Below are 19,737 nucleotides of genomic sequence, written 5' to 3'. Positions count from 1 at the left end.
TGACTATATTTCCTATTCATTTTGCAACTCATTTCATGTATGTTTTCATAGAAAACAAGGACATTTCTAAGTGACCCCAAACTTTTGAATGGTAGTGTATATATATATATATATATATATATATATATATATACTGCTCAAAAAAATGAAGGGAACACTAAAATAACACATCCTAGATCTGAATGAATGAAATAATCTCATTAAATACTTTTTTCTTTACATAGTTGAATGTGCTGACAACAAAATCACACAAAAATAATCAATGGAAATCCAATTTATCAACCCATAGAGGTCTGGATATGGAGTCACACTCAAAATGAAAGTGGAAAACCACACTACAGCCTGATCCAACTTTGATGTAATGTCCTTAAAACAAGTCAAAAGGAGGCTCAGTAGTGTGTGTGGCCTCCACGTGCCTGTATGACCTCCCAACAACGCCTGGGCATGCTCCTGATGAGGTGGCGAATGGTCTCCTGAGAGATCTCCTCCCAGACCTGGACTAAAGCATCCGCCAACTCCTGGACAGTCTGTGGTGCAACGTGGCGTTGGTGGATGGAGCGAGACATGATGTCCCAGATGTGCTCAATTGGATTCAGGTCTGGGGAACAGGCGGGCCAGTCCATAGCATCAATGCCTTCCTCTTGCAGGAACTGCTGACACACTCCAGCCACATGAGGTCTAGCATTGTCTTGCATTATGAGGAACCCAGGGCCAACCGCACCAGCATATGGTCTCACAAGGGGTCTGAGGATCTCATCTCGGTACCTAATGGCAGTCAGGCTACCTCTGGCGAGCACATGGAGGGCTGTGCGGCCCCCCAAAGAAATGCCACCCCACACCATGACTGACCCACTGCCAAACCGATCATGCTGGAGGATGTTGCAGGCAGCAGAACGTTCTCCACGGCGTCTCCAGACTCTGTCACGTCTGTCACGTGCTCAGTATGAACCTGCTTTCATCTGTGAAGAGCACAGGGCGCCAGTGGCGAATTTGCCAATCTTGGTGTTCTCTGGCAAATGCCAAACGTCCTGCACGGTGTTGGGCTGTAAGCACAACCCCCACCTGTGGACGTCGGGCCCTAATACCACCCTCATGGAGTCTGTTTCTGACCATTTGAGCAGACACATGCACATTTGTGGCCTGCTGGAGGTCATTTTGCAGGGCTCTGGCAGTGCTCCTCCTGCTCTTCCTTGCACAAAGGTGGAGGTAGCGGTCCTGCTGCTGGGTTGTTGCCCTCCTACGGCCTCCTCCACATCTCCTGATGTACTGGCCTGTCTCCTGGTAGCGCCTCCATGCTCTGGACACTACGCTGACAGACACAGCAAACCTTCTTGCCACAGCTCGCATTGATGTGCCATCCTGGATGAGCTGCACTACCTGAGCCACTTGTGTGGGTTGTAGACTCCGTCTCATGCTACCACTAGAGTGAAAGCACCGCCAGCATTCAAAAGTGACCAAAACATCAGCCAGGAAGCATAGGAACTGAGAAGTGGTCTTTGGTCACCACCTGCAGAACCACTCCGTTATTGGGGGTGTCTTGCTAATTGCCTATAATTTCCATTTGCACAACAGCATGTGAAATTTATTGTCAATCAGTGTTGCTTCCTAAGTGGACAGTTTGATTTCACAGAAGTGTGATTGACTTGGAGTTACATTGTGTTGTTTAAGTGTTCCCTTGATTTTTTTGAGCAGTGTATATATATATATATGGTGTGTGTGTGTGTGTGTGTGTGTGTGTGTGTGTGTGTGTGTGTGTGTGTGTGTGTGTGTGTGTGTGTGTGTGTGTGTGTGTGTGTGTGTGTGTGTGTGTGTGTGTGTGTGTGTGTGTGTGTGTGTGTGTGTGTGTGTGTGTGTGTGTATATATACAGTACCAGTCAAAAGTTTGGACACACCTAGTCATTCAAGGGTTTTTTTTATTTTTACTATTTTCTACATGGTAGAATAATTGTGAAGATATCAAAACTATGGAATAACACATGGAATCATGTAGTAACCAAAAAAGTGTTAAACAAATCAAAATGTACTGTACTTTATATTTGAGCTTCTTCAAAATAGCCCCCCTTTGCCTTGATGACAGCTTTGCACACTCTTGGTATTCTCTCAACCAGCTTCATCTGGAATGGTTTTCCAACAGTCTTGAAGGAGTTCCCAAATATGTTGAGCACTTGTTGGCTGCTTTCCTTCACTCTGCAGTCCAACTCATCCCAAACCATCTGAATTGGATTGAGGTCGGGTGATTGTGGAGGCCAGGTCATCTGATGCAGCATTCCATCACTCTCCTTCTTGGTCAAAAGCCCTTACATAGCCTGGAGGTGTGTTGGGTCATTGTCCTGTTGAAAAACAAATGATAGTCCCACTAAGCGCAAACCAGATGGGATGGCAGAATGCTGTGGTAGCCATGCTGGTTCAGTGTGCCTTGAATTCTAAATAAATCACTGACAGTGTCACCAGCAAAGCACCTCCACACCATCACACCTCCTCCATGCTTCATGGTGGGAATCACACATGCGGAGATCATCCGTTCACCTACTCTGCGTCTCACAATGGAACCAAATTGGAACCAAAAATCTAAAATGTTGACTTATCAGACCAAAGGATAGATTTCCACCAGTCTAATGTCCATTGCTCGTGTTTCTTGGCCCAAGCAGGTCTCTTTTTCTTATTGGTGTCCTTTAGTAGTGGTTTCTTTGCAGCAATTCAACCATGAAGGCCTGCTTCACACCGTCTCCTCTGAACAGTTGATGTTGAGATGTGTCTATTACTTGAACTCTGTGAAGCATTTATTTGGGCTGCAATGTCTGAGGCTGGTAACTCTAATGAACTTATCCTCTGCAAAAGAGGTAGCTCTGGGTTTTCCTTTCCTGTGGCTGTCCTCATGAGAGCCAGTTTCATCATAGCGCTTGATGGTTTTTGCGACTGCACTTGAAGAAACCTTCAAAGTTCTTGACATTTTTCGGATTGACTGACCTTCATGTCTTAAAGTAATGATGGACTGTCATTTCTCTTTGCTTATTTGAGATGTTCTTGCCATAATATGGACTTGGTTTTTTACCAAATAGGGCTATCTCTGTATACCACCCCTACCTTGTCACAACACAACTGATTGGCTCAAACGCATTAAGAAGGAAAGAAATTCCACAAATTAACTTTTAACAAGGCACACCTGTTAATTGAAATGCATTCCAGGTGACTACCTCATGGAGCTGGTTGAGAGAATGCCAAGAGTGTGCAAAGCTGACATCAAGTCAAAAAGTGTCTACTTAGAAGAATCTCAAATAGAAAATATATTTTGATTTGTTTAACACTTTTTTGGTTACTACATGATTCCATATGTGTTATTTCAAAGTTTTGATGTCTTCACTATTATTCTACAATGTAGAAAATATAAACCATTGAATGAGTGGGTGTGTCCAAACTTTTGACTGGTACTGTACATACAGTGCATTCGGAAAGTATAAAGACCCCTTGACTTTTTCCAAATTATTTACGTTACATCGTTATTCTAAAATGGAAGAAATAGTTTTTTTCCTCCATCAATCTACACATAATACCCCATAACAAGTTTTTAGAAATGTTTTCAAATGTTTGAAAAAAAAAAAAAAAACGGAAATATCACATTTACATAAGTATTCAGACACTTTACTCAGTACTTTGTTGAACCCCCTGTCGCAGCGATTACAGCTTCGAGTCGTCTTGGGCATGAAGCTACAAGCTTGGCACACCTGTATTTGGGGGAGTTTCTCCCATTCTTCTCTGCAGATCCTCTCAGAGTCGATGGGGAGCGTCGCTGCACAGCTAATTTAAGGTCTCTCTAGAGATGTTTGATCGGGTTCAAGTCCGGGCTCTGGCTGGGCCACTCAAGGACATTCAGAGACTTGTCCCGAAGCCACTCCTGCGTTGTCTTGGCTGTGTGCTTGGGGTCGTTGTCCTGTTGTAAGGTGAACCTTCGTCCCAGTCTGAGGTCCTGAGCGCTCTAGAGCAGGTTTTCATCAAGGATCTCTCTGTACTTAGCTCCGTTCATCTTCGCCTCGATCCTAACTAGTCTCCCAGTCCCTGCCGCTGAAAATCATCCCCACAGCATGATGCTGCCACCACCATGCTTCACTGTAAGGATGGTGCCAGGTTTCCTCCAGACGTGACGCTTGGCATTCAGGCCAAAGTTTTCAATCTTGGTTTCATCAGACCAGAGAATCTTGTTTCTCATTGTGTGAGAAACAATGGCAAACTTTTGGCAAACTCAAAGTGGGCTGTCATGTGCCTTTTTACTGAGAAGTGGCCCCTCTACCATAAAGTCCTGATTGGTGGAGTGCTGCAGAGATGGTTGTCCTTCTGGAAGGTTCTCCCATTTCCACAGAGGAACTCTGAAGCTTTGTCAGAGTGACCATCAGGTTTTTGGTCACCTCCCTGACCAAGGCCCTTCTCCCCCGATTGCTCAGTTTGGCCGGGCGGCCAACTCCAGGAAGAGTCTTGGTGGTTCCAAACTTCTTCCATTTAGGAATGATGGAGGACAGTGTATTCTTTGGGACCTTCAATGCTGCAGAAATGTTTTGGTACACTTCCCCAGATCTGTGCCTCGACAAATTTCTAAAAACCTGTTTTCACTTTGTCATTATGGGGTTTTGTATGTAGATTATTGAGGCATTTTTTTGTATTTAATCCATTTTAGAATAAGGCTGTAACGTAAAATGTGGAAAATTCAAGGGGTCTGAATACTTTCTGAATGCACTGTACATGTTTCCCGGTTTCCTCAGGTTCAAGGCTAAGCTGTGGCTGTGTGAGGCCCATCCACTGTCCCTAGCGGAGCAGGTGGCGCCCATCATTGACCTCATGGCAATCTCCAATGCCCTCTTCGCCAAGCTCAGGGATTTCATTACCCTGCGACTGCCACCTGGCTTCCCTGTCAAGATCGGTGAGAGAGTAGAGTACACTCCTGTAACCAGATAGTTTGCTCTGCATCCTAAAGACCTGACACATCATGGTAGTTAAAGTGGAGAGAAACCGGGAGTGGGTGATTATCAAAAGTAGACTAGTGGTGTAAAGTACTTAAGTAAAAATATTTTAAAGTACTACTTAATTAGTTTTTGGGGTATCTGTACTTTACTATTTACATTTTTGACAACTTTTGCTTTTACTTCACTACATTTCTAAAGATAATAATGTACTTTTTACTCCATGCATTTTCCCTGACACCCAAAAGTACTCGTACATTTTTAATGGCTAGCAGGACAGGAAAGTGGTCCAATTCACATACTTATCAAAAGGACATCCCGGTTCATTCCTACTGCTTCTGATCTGGCACATTCGCTAAACACAATGCGTAATTTCTAAATGATGTCTGAGTGTTGGAGTGTGCCCCTGGCTATTCGTAAATTTAAAAAGCAATAAAATTGTGCTGTCTTGTTTGGTTAATATAAGGAATTTGATTTATACTTTTACGTTTGACACTTAAGTATATTTTAGGAATGACATTTACTTTTGATACTTAAGTATATTTAAAACCAAATACTTTTTGACTTTTACTCAAGTAGTATTTTACTGGGTGACTTACACTTTTAACTTAATAGAAAATGTTTTAAGTATCTTTACTTTTACTCAAGTATGACAATTGAGTACCTTTTCCACCACTGAAGCAGACCCACCTGTCCTTATTCCATGTTGGACATTCTGGCTACTCCTTAAATTCATTCAGATGCTGCCTCAAATATGGTTAATTGGGATATTCCCAAAATGTGGTAATTTGAGCTCTTAACATGTTTGGAATATTTACATCTATTGCACATTAATTATGAATCCAGTGATAATCGTAAATCCTAAACATCTCTGTCACTGTCTCTGTCATCTCTTCATCTTCTCAGAAATTCCTATCTATCACATCCTGAATGCCCGGATCACCTTTGGGAACCTGAACGGGTGTGAGGAGGGGTCGGCGACAGGGCCGGGCCGGGTGGAGGGGGAGGTGGACGGACAGAAGGACAGCAGCCCCAGGACTGACACAGACACCCCCTCCCCAGGCAGCGACTCTTCTAGTGTCTCCAGCTCCAGCTCCACAAGTGAGAAACACACACATGGACACACACGCACACAGACAGTCACACACACACACACACACACACACACACACACAATCCATCTTTACTCTACAATTAGGGCCAGGAGTGTTTCCCAATCTCATGACTTGACCAGGACAAAGTCAGTTTTACCTGGTTGGACAGGAACAACTTTGACTCATAATAACATAACATAACATGAGGGTCAGTCTTAAATTGATGTGGGATTTGGGTATGACATTTTTATTTAAAAACACTGCTCAAAAAATAAAGGGAACACTTAAACAACACAATGTAACTCCAAGTCAATCACACTTCTGTGAAATCAAACTGTCCACTTAGGAAGCAACACTGATTGACAATAAATTTCACATGCTGTTGTGCAAATGGAATAGACAACAGGTGGAAATTATAGGCAATTAGCAAGACACCCCCAATAAAGGAGTGGTTCTGCAGGTGGGGACCACAGACCACTTCTCAGTTCCTATGCTTCCTGGCTGATGTTTTGGTCACTTTTGAATGCTGGCGGTGCTTTCACTCTAGTGGTAGCATGAAACGGAGTCTACAACCCACACAAGTGGCTCAGAGCATGGAGGCGCTACCAGGAGACAGGCCAGTACATCAGGAGACGTGGAGGAGGCCGTAAGAGGGCAACAACCCAGCAGCAGGACCGCTACCTCCGCCTTTGTGCAAGGAGGAGCAGGAGAAGCACTGCCAGAGCCCTGCAAAATGACCTCCAGCAGGCCACAAATGTGCATGTGTCTGCTCAAACGGTCAGAAACAGACTCCATGAGGGTGGTATGAGGGCCCGACGTCCACAGGTGGGGGTTGTGCTTACAGCCCAACACCGTGCAGGACATTTGGCATTTGCCAGAGAACACCAAGATTGGCAAATTCGCCACTGGCGCCCTGTGCTCTTCACAGATGAAAGCAGGTTCACACTGAGCACGTGACAGACGTGACAGAGTCTGGAGACGCCGTGGAGAACGTTCTGCTGCCTGCAACATCCTCCAGCATGATCGGTTTGGCGGTGGGTCAGTCATGGTGTGGGGTGGCATTTCTTTGGGGGGCCGCACAGCCCTCCATGTGCTCGCCAGAGGTAGCCTGACTGCCATTAGGTACCGAGATGAGATCCTCAGACCCCTTGTGAGACTATATGCTGGTGCGGTTGGCCCTGGGTTCCTCCTAATGCAAGACAATGCTAGACCTCATGTGGCTGGAGTGTGTCAGCAGTTCCTGCAAGAGGAAGGCATTGATGCAATGGACTGGCCCGCCCGTTCCCCAGACCTGAATCCAATTGAGCACATCTGGGACATCATGTCTCGCTCCATCCACCAACGCCACGTTGCACCACAGACTGTCCAGGAGTTGGCGGATGCTTTAGTCCAGGTCTGGGAGGAGATCCCTCAGGAGACCATCCGCCACCTCATCAGGAGCATGCCCAGGCGTTGTAGGGAGGTCATACAGGCACGTGGAGGCCACACACACTACTGAGCCTCATTTTGACTTGTTTTAAGGACATTACATCAAAGTTGGATCAGACTGTATTGTGGTTTTCCACTTTAATTTTGAGTGTGACTCCAAATCCAGACCTCCATGGGTTGATAAATTGGATTTCCATTGATTATTTTTGTGTGATTTTGTTGTCAGCACATTCAACTATGTAAAGAAAAAAGTATTTAATAAGATTATTTCTTTCATTCATTTCTAGGATGTGTTGTTTAAGTGTTCCCTTTATTTTTTTGAGCAGTATATATTTGGATACATTTTCCCATTCTAAATACATCTAATATGGCAGCTTAATGACTTTAAATATGTTTTACCATTATGAGAACATTTTGCCACCAGTAGGAGTAGTAACACTAATGACGGTAACACAACCAATGACAAATTTGAGGTAATTGAGGATTTTGTTAAATTGAAACCACAGCTCAAATCTAACTCTTAGATGTTAAGTACCTCATATGGTTCTGGACTGGTTCCGACTGACATTTTGGTGTGAAAAGTGCTCTGTGAACGCCATAGGGTTATAGTTACTTATAGTACCAAAAAGGGCCATCTGTCTGCTTTCCATTTCCACACCCTCTGCAGAGCTATATTTAGAAAGCATTTCAGTCATTTCAAGCTCTATTGCCCCACTTTTGTTAAATAAGAACAAAATCACATACAGTGCATTCGGAAAGTATTCAGACCCCTTGACTTTTTCCACATTTTATTACGTTACAGACTTATTCTGAAAATGATTAAACTGTTTATTTCCCTCATCAATCTCCATAATGACAAAGCAAACATTTTTTTTATATAAAAAAAATAAAAATCTAAGCAAATTGAAGAATGACCCATAACATCCCATCACTCCTGTCCTGTATCTCTCCTCCATGCAGCGTCATGTCGTGGAGGGGAGATCCCCCCATGTGTGTTCGAGCCCCCTCAGGGTTACACTGTGCTGGGAGGCAACCAGAGGGACAACAACATGCGTGGTGATGAGGAGGAGGATCTGCTGCAGTTTGCCATCCAACAGAGTCTGCTGGAGGCTGGCTCTGAGTACGACCAGGTCAGACTCACTCTGGCCCCTCATAGGGCTAACTGCCATCTCAAAACCTGGCTCGTCTTCATTAAAGAACACAAAGGAAAATGGAAAACAATTTGCAACGGAAAATGAAAATGAGCGTCCAGGTTGTCCCTACATGTTTAGTTTGTTTCCTGCCTCTTGGTGCCTAATGAACACAAACGTATGGTATGATGGTAGTCCTCTTCATTCCTAAGTGAAACACAAGGCATCGTATGGTTGTTTTGTAACCTTAACTCTCATTCGGATGTTAATCAACTACATGCACATCGCATTAATAGTGTGTACAGTTGTGCAAAGAGCTACAAATTCCATATACACTGTAAAGACGTTGACAAACAGTTGACTCAGTATCCTAGGGCATAATCCAGTATCAACACTGAGATTGAAACATTGAAATGACAAGAAAGTTTGGTGAGTCTTCTTGTTGACTTGACTATCTCTCTGACTCGGTCTGTCTACTTCCTGGTCTGTGTATAGGTGACTATCTGGGAGGCGCTGACCAACAGCAAGCCCAGCACACGTACTCTTCCCTGTGACCCCAGTCGCCTGCAAAGGTCTGCACTTTCTCCGCACTCGACTCGCTATCATTCTCAGCCTTTGTTTGCTAAAGCCTTGGCTCGTCCTTCTCCAGCACACTGGAGGCCAGAGAGCTTCCTGGCTGCATTCACAGCACACAATGTCACTATTGACTCACTCCCAGTCATGCACACACTGTTGTCTTTGTCTGCATTCCCTGCACTTCATACAGTAGATACACTCTGAGTGACTGGCCCCTGATATACAGTAACTCTGCCTCTCTCCTGTATGCCCTCTATGGGAACAATACACTGCATGTTATATAAACTCAAACTAGCACAATTTTGTGTGTGTGTGTTTTGGTTTTACCATCCTTGGATTTTACCAGATGTCCTCACAGGGATAGTAAAACAAGGAAAATTTGGACAAGTGGGGACATTTCGCCGTTCTCCAAAAGGAAAAGGGCTATTTTAGTCTTGGGTTAGGTTTAGGGGTTAGGTTTAGGGTTAGAATTAGGGGTTAGGTTTAGGGTTAGAATTAGGGGTTAGGTTTAGGGATTAGGTTTAGGGTTAGAATTAGGGGTTAGGTTTAGGGGTTAAGGTCAGGGAAAATTATGATTTTGAATGGGAATCAATTGTTTGGTCCCCACAAGGATAGTAAAACAAAAGTGTGTGTGTGTGTGTGTCGGTGTTGTGTGTGTTTGCATGTATACGTACGTGTGTGCATGCACATGACAACCCCTCTTTCCTACTCAAATTATGTCCTGTCAAAATGAATCTAGGTCCACCATATTTTTCAACCATTTCCAGTGTCACTGTCAATTCCTTTATTCTCCTTACACAATAACCAGGTTTCCAACCTCATTGTCTCCAACCCACCCACCCACACTCTTCCTCCAGGACTCCCCAGCACAGGCCTTGCCCTCCAGCCAGCCTCTGTAACACGCCCACCAAGAAGCCCCCCACAACCTGCAGCTACGACCAGCAGCTCCGCCTGGCAATGGAGCTGTCGGCGCGGGAGCAGGCAGAGGCCGAGCTACGGCGACGGCAAGAGGAGCAGGAGCTGCAGCGGATCATCCAACTGTCACTCTTGGAGAAATGAGAGCCTGATTGGCCAGATGGGCTCTAGGAGGTATGGGAGGAGGAGGAGGGTGGAGGTCCAGAGAGGGTAGTCAATAAGTTCACTCTACTCCTGGCTGTGACAGCCATGCTCCTCCGACCGTCCCATATCCCCTTTCCCACTGCGCTCCTTCAATAAGAGCCTGTCTGTGTGGCACAACAGGGCTCTACAGTGCTGATACAGCTACAGTACAGACTCACTACTCTCTGGTGCCACTCTGCACTCGCAGTCAGTGCAAGTTTACAACAAGAAACAAGAAGAAACACTTTTAATGAAATGCTACATTGACCGACCACATCAGTGGGGCTAGGATAATACAAATTGTGTTTGTGTTTGTGTAGGCCATTCTTTAATAAATGGTCCTGTGATTGGGGTATAGGGTTTGTGTCCACTTCACAGAACTGGGTCGTATTCATTTGGCACCAACGAAAGAAAATGTAATAAAACAGGGATGGACTACCTGAAATTGTCCAATAGAAACACTTCTTTTTGTTTACCATTGCAAATCATTCTGCTATAGTGTGCCCTAATGAATACTGCCCTCTGTGTGAGTGTCAGGTTGGTCAAGTGGGGTGGGATGTTGAAATACTCTGTTACTTCCTCATTTTTAATAGATTGCTACATCCCCCCCCTTTCATTTGCACAAAATCGAGACGTACTGTAATTAGACTGTGGATGGACACTTGATGACTGTTAATGGTTCTAATAAGTAGAGAGATAGAATAATAACCCTATTGAGTTAATGTTAATATGATAACACTATGACAGGAGTAAAGGTTAATATAATAACACTATGACAGGAGTTCATGTTAATATGATAACACTATGAGTTCATGTTAATATGATAACACTATGACAGGAGTAAAGGTTAATATGATAACACTATGACAGGAGTAAAGGTTAATATAATAACACTATGACAGGAGTAAAGGTTAATATGATAACACTATAGAGTTAATGTTAATATAATAACACTATAGAGTTCATGTTAATATAATATGTTAACACTATGACAGGAGTTAATGTTAATATGATAACACTATAGAGTTAATGTTAATATAATAACACTATAGAGTTCATGTTAATATAATATGTTAACACTATGACAGGAGTTAATGTTAATATGATAACACTATGACAGGAGTAAAGGTTAATATGATAACACTATAGAGTTAATGTTAATATAATAACACTATGACAGGAGTTCATGTTAATATAATAACACTATGACAGGAGTTAATGTTAATATGATAACACTATGACAGGAGTAAAGGTTAATATAATAACACTATAGAGTTCATGTTAATATAATGACACTATAGAGTTAATGTTAATATGATAACACTATGACAGGAGTAAAGGTTAATATAATAACACTATAGAGTTCATGTTAATATAATAACACTATGACAGGAGTTCATGTTAATATGATAACACTATGACAGGAGTTCATGTTAATATGATAACACTATAGAGTTAATGTTAATATAATAACACTATAGAGTTAATGTTAATATGACAACACTATGACAGGAGTTCATGTTAATATGATAACACTATGACAGGAGTAAAGGTTAATATAATAACACTATAGAGTTCATGTTAATATAATGACACTATAGAGTTAATGTTAATATGTTAACACTATGACAGGAGTTAATGTTAATATAATAACACTATGACAGGAGTTAATGTTAATATGTTAACACTATGACAAGAGTAAAGGTTAATATGATAACACTATGACAGGAGTTAATGTTAATATGATAACACTAGAGTTAATGTTAATATAATAACCCTATGACATGAGTTAATGTTAATATGTTAACACTATGACAGGAGTAAAGGTTAATATAATAACACTATGACATGAGTTAATGTTAATATGTTAACACTATGACAGGAGTAAAGGTTAATATAATAACACTATGACATGAGTTAATGTTAATATGTTAACACTATGACATGAGTTAATGTTAATATAATAACACTATAGAGTTAATGTTAATACTATGACAGGAGTTAATGTTAATACTATGACAGGAGTTAGTGTTAATATGATAACACTATGACAGGTGTTCAAGGTAATATGATAACACCATGACAGGAGTTAGTGTTAATATGATAACCCTATGACAGGAGACTGGTTCGTTGGCAGCTAGTCTGCTCACAACAGTTACAGAATCCTATACCTTTCAATGTGTACGGCCATCATACAGCTGCTGTTGCTCACCCTTTGGACTCCATAGGGGCTAGTATAACCATGACCTACACTATATATATACATAAATGAATATATACTGAAGAAAAACATAAATGCACATGCAACAATTTCAAACATTTTACTGAGTTACAGTTCATATAAGGAAATCAGTTAATTGAAATATGCATTAGGCCCTAATCTATGGATTTCACGATTGGGAATACTGATATGCATCTGTTGGTCACAGATACCTTAAAATAAAAGGTAGGGGAGTGGATCAGAAAACCAAATCAGTATCTGGTGTGACCACCATTTGCCTCATGCAGCAGGACACATCTCCTTTGCATAGAGTTGATCAGGCTGTTGATTGTGACCTGTGGAATGTTGTCCCACTCCTCTTCAATGGCTGTGCGAAGTTGCTGGATATCGTACACGTCGATCCAGAGCATCCCAAACAGGCTCAATGGGTGACATGTCTGATGAGTGTGCAGGCCATGGAAGAACTGGGACATTTTCAGCTTCCAGGAATTATGTACAGATCCTTGCGACATGGGGCCGTGCATTATCATGCTGAAACGTGAGGTTATGGCGGCAGATGAATGGCACGACAATGGGCCTCAGGATCTCGTCATGGCATCTCTGTGCATTCCGATAAAATTCAATTGTGTTCGTTGTCTGTAGATTATGCCTGCCCATACCATAACCTCACCGCCACCATGGGGCACTCTGTTCACAACATTGACATCTGCAAACCGCTCGCCCACACAACGCCATATACTGCCATCTGCCCGGTACAGTTGAAACCGGGATTCATCCGTGAAGAGCACACTTTTCCAGCATACCAGTGGCCATCGAAGGTGAGCATTTGCCCACTGAAGTCGGTTACGACCCCGAACTGCAGTCAGGTCAAGACCCTTGAGAGGACGACTAGCACGCAGATGAGCTCCCACGAGACAGTTTCTGCAGAAATTCTTCAGTTGTGCAAACCCAGTTTCATCAGCTGACCTGGTGGTTGGTCTCAGACGATCCCGCAGGTGAAGAAACCCGATGTGGAGGTCCTGGACTGACGTGGTTACAGTTGTGAGGCCGGTTGGACGTACTGCTAAATTTTCTAAAACGACATTGAAGGAAGCTTGTGGTAGAGAAATTAACATTCAATTCTCTGGCAAGTTATCTGGTAGACATTCCTGCAGTCAGCATGCCAATTGCAAGCTCCCTCAACACCTGTGACATCTGTGTGACAAAACTGCACATTTTAAAGTGGCCTTTTATTGTCCCCAGCACAAGGTGCACCTGTGTCATGATCATGCTGTTTAATCAGCTTCTTGATATGCCACACCTGTCAGGTGGATGGATTATCATGGCGAAATGGTCACGAACAGGGATGTAAAAAAAACGAATTTGTGCACATAATTTGAGCGAATGGAACATTTCTGGGATCTTTTATTTGAACTGATGAAACATGGCACCAACAATTTACATGGTGCATTTGTAATTTTGTTCAGTGTAGATCCATCTTTTTCATTGAGGTTATTACAGGGAGCACAGATATTGTAGGTTTCTGTTATCAAGGGAGAGGTGAGACATGGAGAGAATAGAGATGACAAATGGGGACTGGTGGAGACACGATTCGTGGTGAGCTTTGTGAGTTTGATATTCTAATGAAAAAGCATCTGTACCTGATATGAATGGAGTTGTGATGTGTTTGTCTGTGTGGAGTGTGGAGTTGTGGTATTTGTATGACATTTCAGCATAGCCTACACTTGTGTGGGTTTTCATTTCTGACCTGAGCCAAACTCTGAGGGGGGGGGGGGGGATATATATGGGCAGGTGTCACAAGTTGCTTGGTTTTTAGTACAATTATTATTATTATTTTTTAAATTGTATTAGAACATCAGCACAAGTTAAGAGTCTGGTTCATACTCCTATTTATTGTTTAGCTTGCCAGATTAGTATTATTATTTTAAGTGGCTAGTTTTCACGAAGTAGGAGCTAGAGGTAATGAAACATTGTGGCGTGTATAAGGAAGTCAATTAAAAAAATGTTTTTTTTAACATCGGTGGTATTCCCGTTTCTTTCATTAAAGGAGCAATTCACAGCTTTTTAACATCAGATGACTTATCTCCAGCAACAAACCAGTGTCTAACAGGTATGTTAAACATTCTGTTAAAATTATACGATAAGAAGAAGTATTAAGAATTACTCTGGATGCCATCATAGAACAGGAAATACAATAACATGTATAAACCAGCATAATCTTCACTGCAGTTTATGACAACCCAGTACCTTGACTGACCTCTGAATATACTTTACTTTGTGCCAGCGGCATACCACCCTGCATCCCACTGCTGACTTGCCTCTGAAGCTAAGCAGGTTTGGTCCCTGGATGAGAGACCATATGCTGTTTGAAGTGGTATTGGATGGCCAATAGGAGGCACTCTTTCCTCATCTAAAAACACATCCCACAGCAGTGATTGGGGACATTGCCCATCATAGGGTGCTGTTGTTCAGATGTGATGTTAAATGGTTGTCCACTTATTGTAGGGGTGTTAACCCTGTTGTCCTGGCTAAATTTCCAATCTGACCATCATGGCCACCTAATCATCCCCAGCTTCCAACTGGCTCATTCCTGTAACTATTCCCCAGGTTGTTGCTCTAACTGAGAATGTGTTTTCAGTCAACTTACCTGTGTACAAACTGTATCCCTGCAGTCAGATGATACCAATGATAAGTATTACTCCTAGATTACACACAGGAGTACCATTTAGGTACACCTCCATTGTAAAAGATTTTGGAATCTATAGAAATGCCTTTATTAATGTCTACATTCATTTTTGACAAGTATATTCTATTACAGACTCCTCAATATATATTTGTAAATTATATTATGTTAACTGAACATTTACAGTACCAGTCAAAAGTTACCTACACATTCAAGGGGTTCTTTATTTGTACTATTTTCTACATTGTAGAATAGTGAAGACATAACTATGAAATAACAGATATGGAATCATGTAGTAACCAAAAGTGTTCAAATGTATATATTTGAGATTCTTCAAAAGTAGCCACCCTTTGCCTTGATGACAGTTTTGCACACTCTTGGCATTCACTCAACCAGCTTCATGAGGTAGTCACCTGGAATGCATTTCAATTAACAGGTGTGCCTTGTTAAGAGTTAAATGTGGAATTTCTTTCCTTCTTCATGCGTTTGATCCAATCAGTTGTGTTGTGACAAGGGTGGTATACAGAAGATAGCCCTATTTGGTAAAAGACCAAGTTCATATTATGACAACAACAGCTCAAATAAGCAAAGAGAAACAACAGTCCATCATAACTAAGACATGAAGGTCAGTCAATGTGGGAAAAAAAGTTTATTCTAGTGCAGTCGCAAAACCATCAAGCGTTATGATGAAACTGGCACTCATGAGGACCGCCACAGAAAAGGAAGACCCAGAATTACCTCTGTTTATTAGAGTTACCAGCCTCAGAAATTGCAGCCCAAATAATTGCTTCACAGAGTTCAAGTAACAGACACATCTCAACATCAACTGTTCAGAGGAGACCGCGTGAATCAGGCCTTCATGGTCAAACCACTACTAAAGAACACCAATAATAAGAAACTTGCTTGGGCCAAGAAACACATGTAACGGACATTAGAACGGTGGAAATCTGTCCTTTGGTCTGATGAGTCCAAATTTTTGATTTTTGGTTCCAACCGCCGTGTCTTTGTGAGATGCAGAGTAGGTGAACGGATGATCCCCGCATGTGTGGTTCCCACCGTGAAGCATGGAGGTGGTGTGATGGTGTGGGGGGGCTTTACTAGTGACACTGTCAGTGATTTATTAAGAATTCAAGGCACGCATGGCTACCACAGCATTCTGCAGCGATACACCATCCCACCTGGTTTGGGCTTAGTGGGACTATCAATTGTTTTTCAGCAGGACAATGACCCAACACACCTACAGGCTGTGTAAGGACTATTTTACCAAGGAGAGTGATGGAGTTCTGCATCAGATGACCTGGCCTCCACAATCACCCGACCTCAATCCAATTGAGATGGTTTGGGATGAGTTGGACCGCAGAGTGAAGGAAAAGCAACCAACAAGTTCTCAGCATATGTGGGAACTCCGTCAAGACTGTTGGAAAAGCATTTCAGGTGAAGCTGATTGAGAGAATGCCAAGTGTGCAAAGCTGTCAAGGCAAAGGGTATAAAATATACACTGCTCCAAAAAATAAAGGGAACACTTAAACAACACAATGTAACTCCAAGTCAATCACACTTCTGTGAAATCAAACTGTCCACTTAGGAAGCAACACTGATTGACAATAAATTTCACATGCTGTTGTGCAAATGGAATAGACAACAGGTGGAAATTATAGGCAATTAGCAAGACACCCCCAATAAAGGAGTGGTTCTGCAGGTGGGGACCACAGACCACTTCTCAGTTCCTATGCTTCCTGGCTGATGTTTTGGTCACTTTTGAATGCTGGCGGTGCTTTCACTCTAGTGGTAGCATGAGACGGAGTCTACAACCCACACAAGTGGTTCAGGTAGTGCAGCTCATCCAGGATGGCACATCAATGCGAGCTGTGGCAAGAAGGTTTGCTGTGTCTGTCAGCGTAGTGTCCAGAGCATGGAGGCGCTACCAGGAGACAGGCTAGTACATCAGGAGACGTGGAGGAGGCCGTAGGAGGGCAACAACCCAGCAGCAGGACCGCTACCTCCGCCTTTGTGCAAGGAGGAGCAGGAGAAGCACTGCCAGAGCCCTGCAAAATGACCTCCAGCAGGCCACAAATGTGCATGTGTCTGCTCAAACGGTCAGAAACAGACTCCATGAGGGTGGTATGAGGGCCCGACATCCACAGGTGGGGGTTGTGCTTACAGCCCAACACCGTGCAGGACGTTTGGCATTTGCCAGAGAACACCAAGATTGGCAAATTCACCACTGGCGCCCTGTGCTCTTCACAGATGAAAGCAGGTTCACACTGAGCACGTGACAGACGTGACAGAGTCTGGAGACGCCATGGAGAACGTTCTGCTGCCTGCAACATCCTCCAGTATGACCGGTTTGGCGGTGGGTCAGTCATGGTGTGGGGTGGCATTTCTTTGGGGGGCCGCACAGCCCTCCATGTGCTCGCCAGAGGTAGCCTGACTGCCATTTGGTACCGAGATGAGATCCTCAGACCCCTTGTGAGACCATATGCTGGTGCGGTTGGCCCTGGGTTCCTCCTAATGCAAGACAATGCTAGACCTCATGTGGCTGGAGTGTGTCAGCAGTTCCTGCAAGAGGAAGGCATTGATGCTATGGACTGGCCCGCCCGTTCCCCAGACCTGAATCCAATTGAGCACATCTGGGACATCATGTCTCACTCCATCCACCAACGCCACGTTGCACCACAGACTGTCCAGGAGTTGGCGGATGCTTTAGTCCAGGTCTGGGAGGAGATCCCTCAGGAGACCATCTGCCACCTCATCAGGAGCATGCCCAGGCATTGTAGGGAGGTCATACAGGCACGTGGAGGCCACACACACACTACTGAGCCTCATTTTGACTTGTTTTAAGGACATTACATCAAAGTTGGATCAGCCTGTAGTGTGGTTTTCCACTTTAATTTTGAGTGTGACTCCAAATCCAGACCTCCATGGGTTGATAAATTGGATTTCCATTGATTATTTTTGTGTGATTTTGTTGTCAGCACATTCAACTATGTAAAGAAAAAAGTATTTAATAAGATTATTTCTTTCATTCAGATCTAGGATGTGTTGTTTAAGTGTTCACTTTATTTTTTTGAGCAGTATATTTAGATTTGTTTAACACTTTTTTGGTTACTACATGATTCAATATGTATTATTTCATAGTTTTGATGTCTTCACTTATTATACAATGTAGAAAATAGTAAAAATAAAGAAAAACCCTTCAATGAGGTGTCCAAACTTGACTGGTACTGTATATAAAAACATTCTATTGAGTAGTAATGTTACTATCCTCACTACAACAAAGAAATTCTTAAATGCATGTAATTTTGTCCTTGAAACATTTGAAATACTGTAGGATTCCATTCATTCCTATGGAGGACTGCTCCTTCTGAGTACCAGCCAATATGGCAGCCGGTGGCTTCAAACCTCTCATTGGCCATTACACAGCAATCCAGGGTTTATACACATCATTGGGTGATATAACCTTCCTACATACTTCAGTATCTACTAGCCAGCTCACCAAATGACTGAGAAGTGAAAGCACGAGCACAGTCCAGGAACCAGACCGGCTGTTTAGAGCAGCATTCACATCCACTTTCATCTTTAAAAACAAATCTGATTTTGCTGGAACGAATAACATTAAAACCACTAAGAGGGGCTCAGCGCTGTAAAAGTGTGGAGAATCTTTAGAGGTAGAGGATAAATCAAATATCCATCCCAAATGCATTTGGAGGGCACTAAGTCAAACATCTGCACCAAGGATGAGACTCTTCATTTCAACACTCCTCTACATTGACATCAGGGAGGGCAAATATTGAACTTCTTAATAAACCCATTCAAAATGTTTTAGAGTACAATTTCACAAATATCTCTGCGTTTTAGTTAAACTACTGAGTTTTAGGGGCAGGCTTTACATTTTATTCACAAGGCAGATTCTTTAAAAGCTTTCCAATATGACAGCACCCTGTGTATATCAGACACTATATCATCTGGGAGGCTGGCAACCTAAATCTCAGACTATTTTAATTAAACTGATGAACTAGGGAAGTAAAATTGTCAGTGTTAAATATTCTGAAGTGCAGACTTCACTACCTTAGGGAAACATTACTTACATGTAGAAGCTGGATATTTTTTTGTTAGTGGTGCTTTTTCAATTGCCATTTCCTTAACTCCTTAAATGAGTGGAACCTTGGACCTTCTCCAATACGTTTGAGAGGAAGGTGAGAAGACAGGATGCGAGAAATCACCGAAAGCCGAAAAGATGTGGAGCCAGCGTCTCCTCCCCAACTTAACATTGCACTTCCTGTCCACATGGGGGACGTCAAGACAGATCCTCCAATATAAGGCAGAGCCGTTGAAACCGGGGCCGAGTTCAGCAGGGCACAACGTTCAGCAATGTTCACATAGAAATATGTTACGTAGACCAAACATACCTGTCTGACATGTAGAATAAGCGACCATGTCGTCTCTGTTCAGACATTTCTATCAGCAACGCTCCACAACTGAACACAGCGCACCACAGGGGATCTCTTAAAAAAAAAAAACTCCTCTTGATTTCAATCATGAATCACAGGAGTCATGC

General features: G+C 42.8%; 1 protein-coding gene across 1 annotated transcript in view; it reads left to right on the top strand.

Moving 5' to 3' along the window:
• Positions 1 to 14,258, top strand: part of LOC106612649 (ankyrin repeat domain-containing protein 13B) — a 39,758-nt gene extending 25,500 nt beyond the window's left edge. The window contains exons 11-15 of the mRNA XM_014214016.3: positions 4,752 to 4,909; positions 5,856 to 6,050; positions 8,432 to 8,601; positions 9,097 to 9,173; positions 10,035 to 14,258. Of these exons, the coding sequence (XP_014069491.1) occupies positions 4,752 to 4,909; positions 5,856 to 6,050; positions 8,432 to 8,601; positions 9,097 to 9,173; positions 10,035 to 10,236 (802 nt within the window). The 3' untranslated portion in view covers positions 10,237 to 14,258. The remainder of the gene's footprint in view (positions 1 to 4,751; positions 4,910 to 5,855; positions 6,051 to 8,431; positions 8,602 to 9,096; positions 9,174 to 10,034) is intronic.
• The last annotated feature ends 5,479 nt before the right edge of the window (positions 14,259 to 19,737 follow it).

This window comes from Salmo salar, chromosome 09 (assembly GCF_965601325.2).
Source record: "Salmo salar chromosome 09, fSalSal1, whole genome shotgun sequence".
NCBI classification, from domain to species: domain Eukaryota; kingdom Metazoa; phylum Chordata; class Actinopteri; order Salmoniformes; family Salmonidae; genus Salmo; species Salmo salar.
Note: the sequence above shows the minus strand (reverse complement) of the source record. Positions and strands in the feature narration are given on the sequence as shown.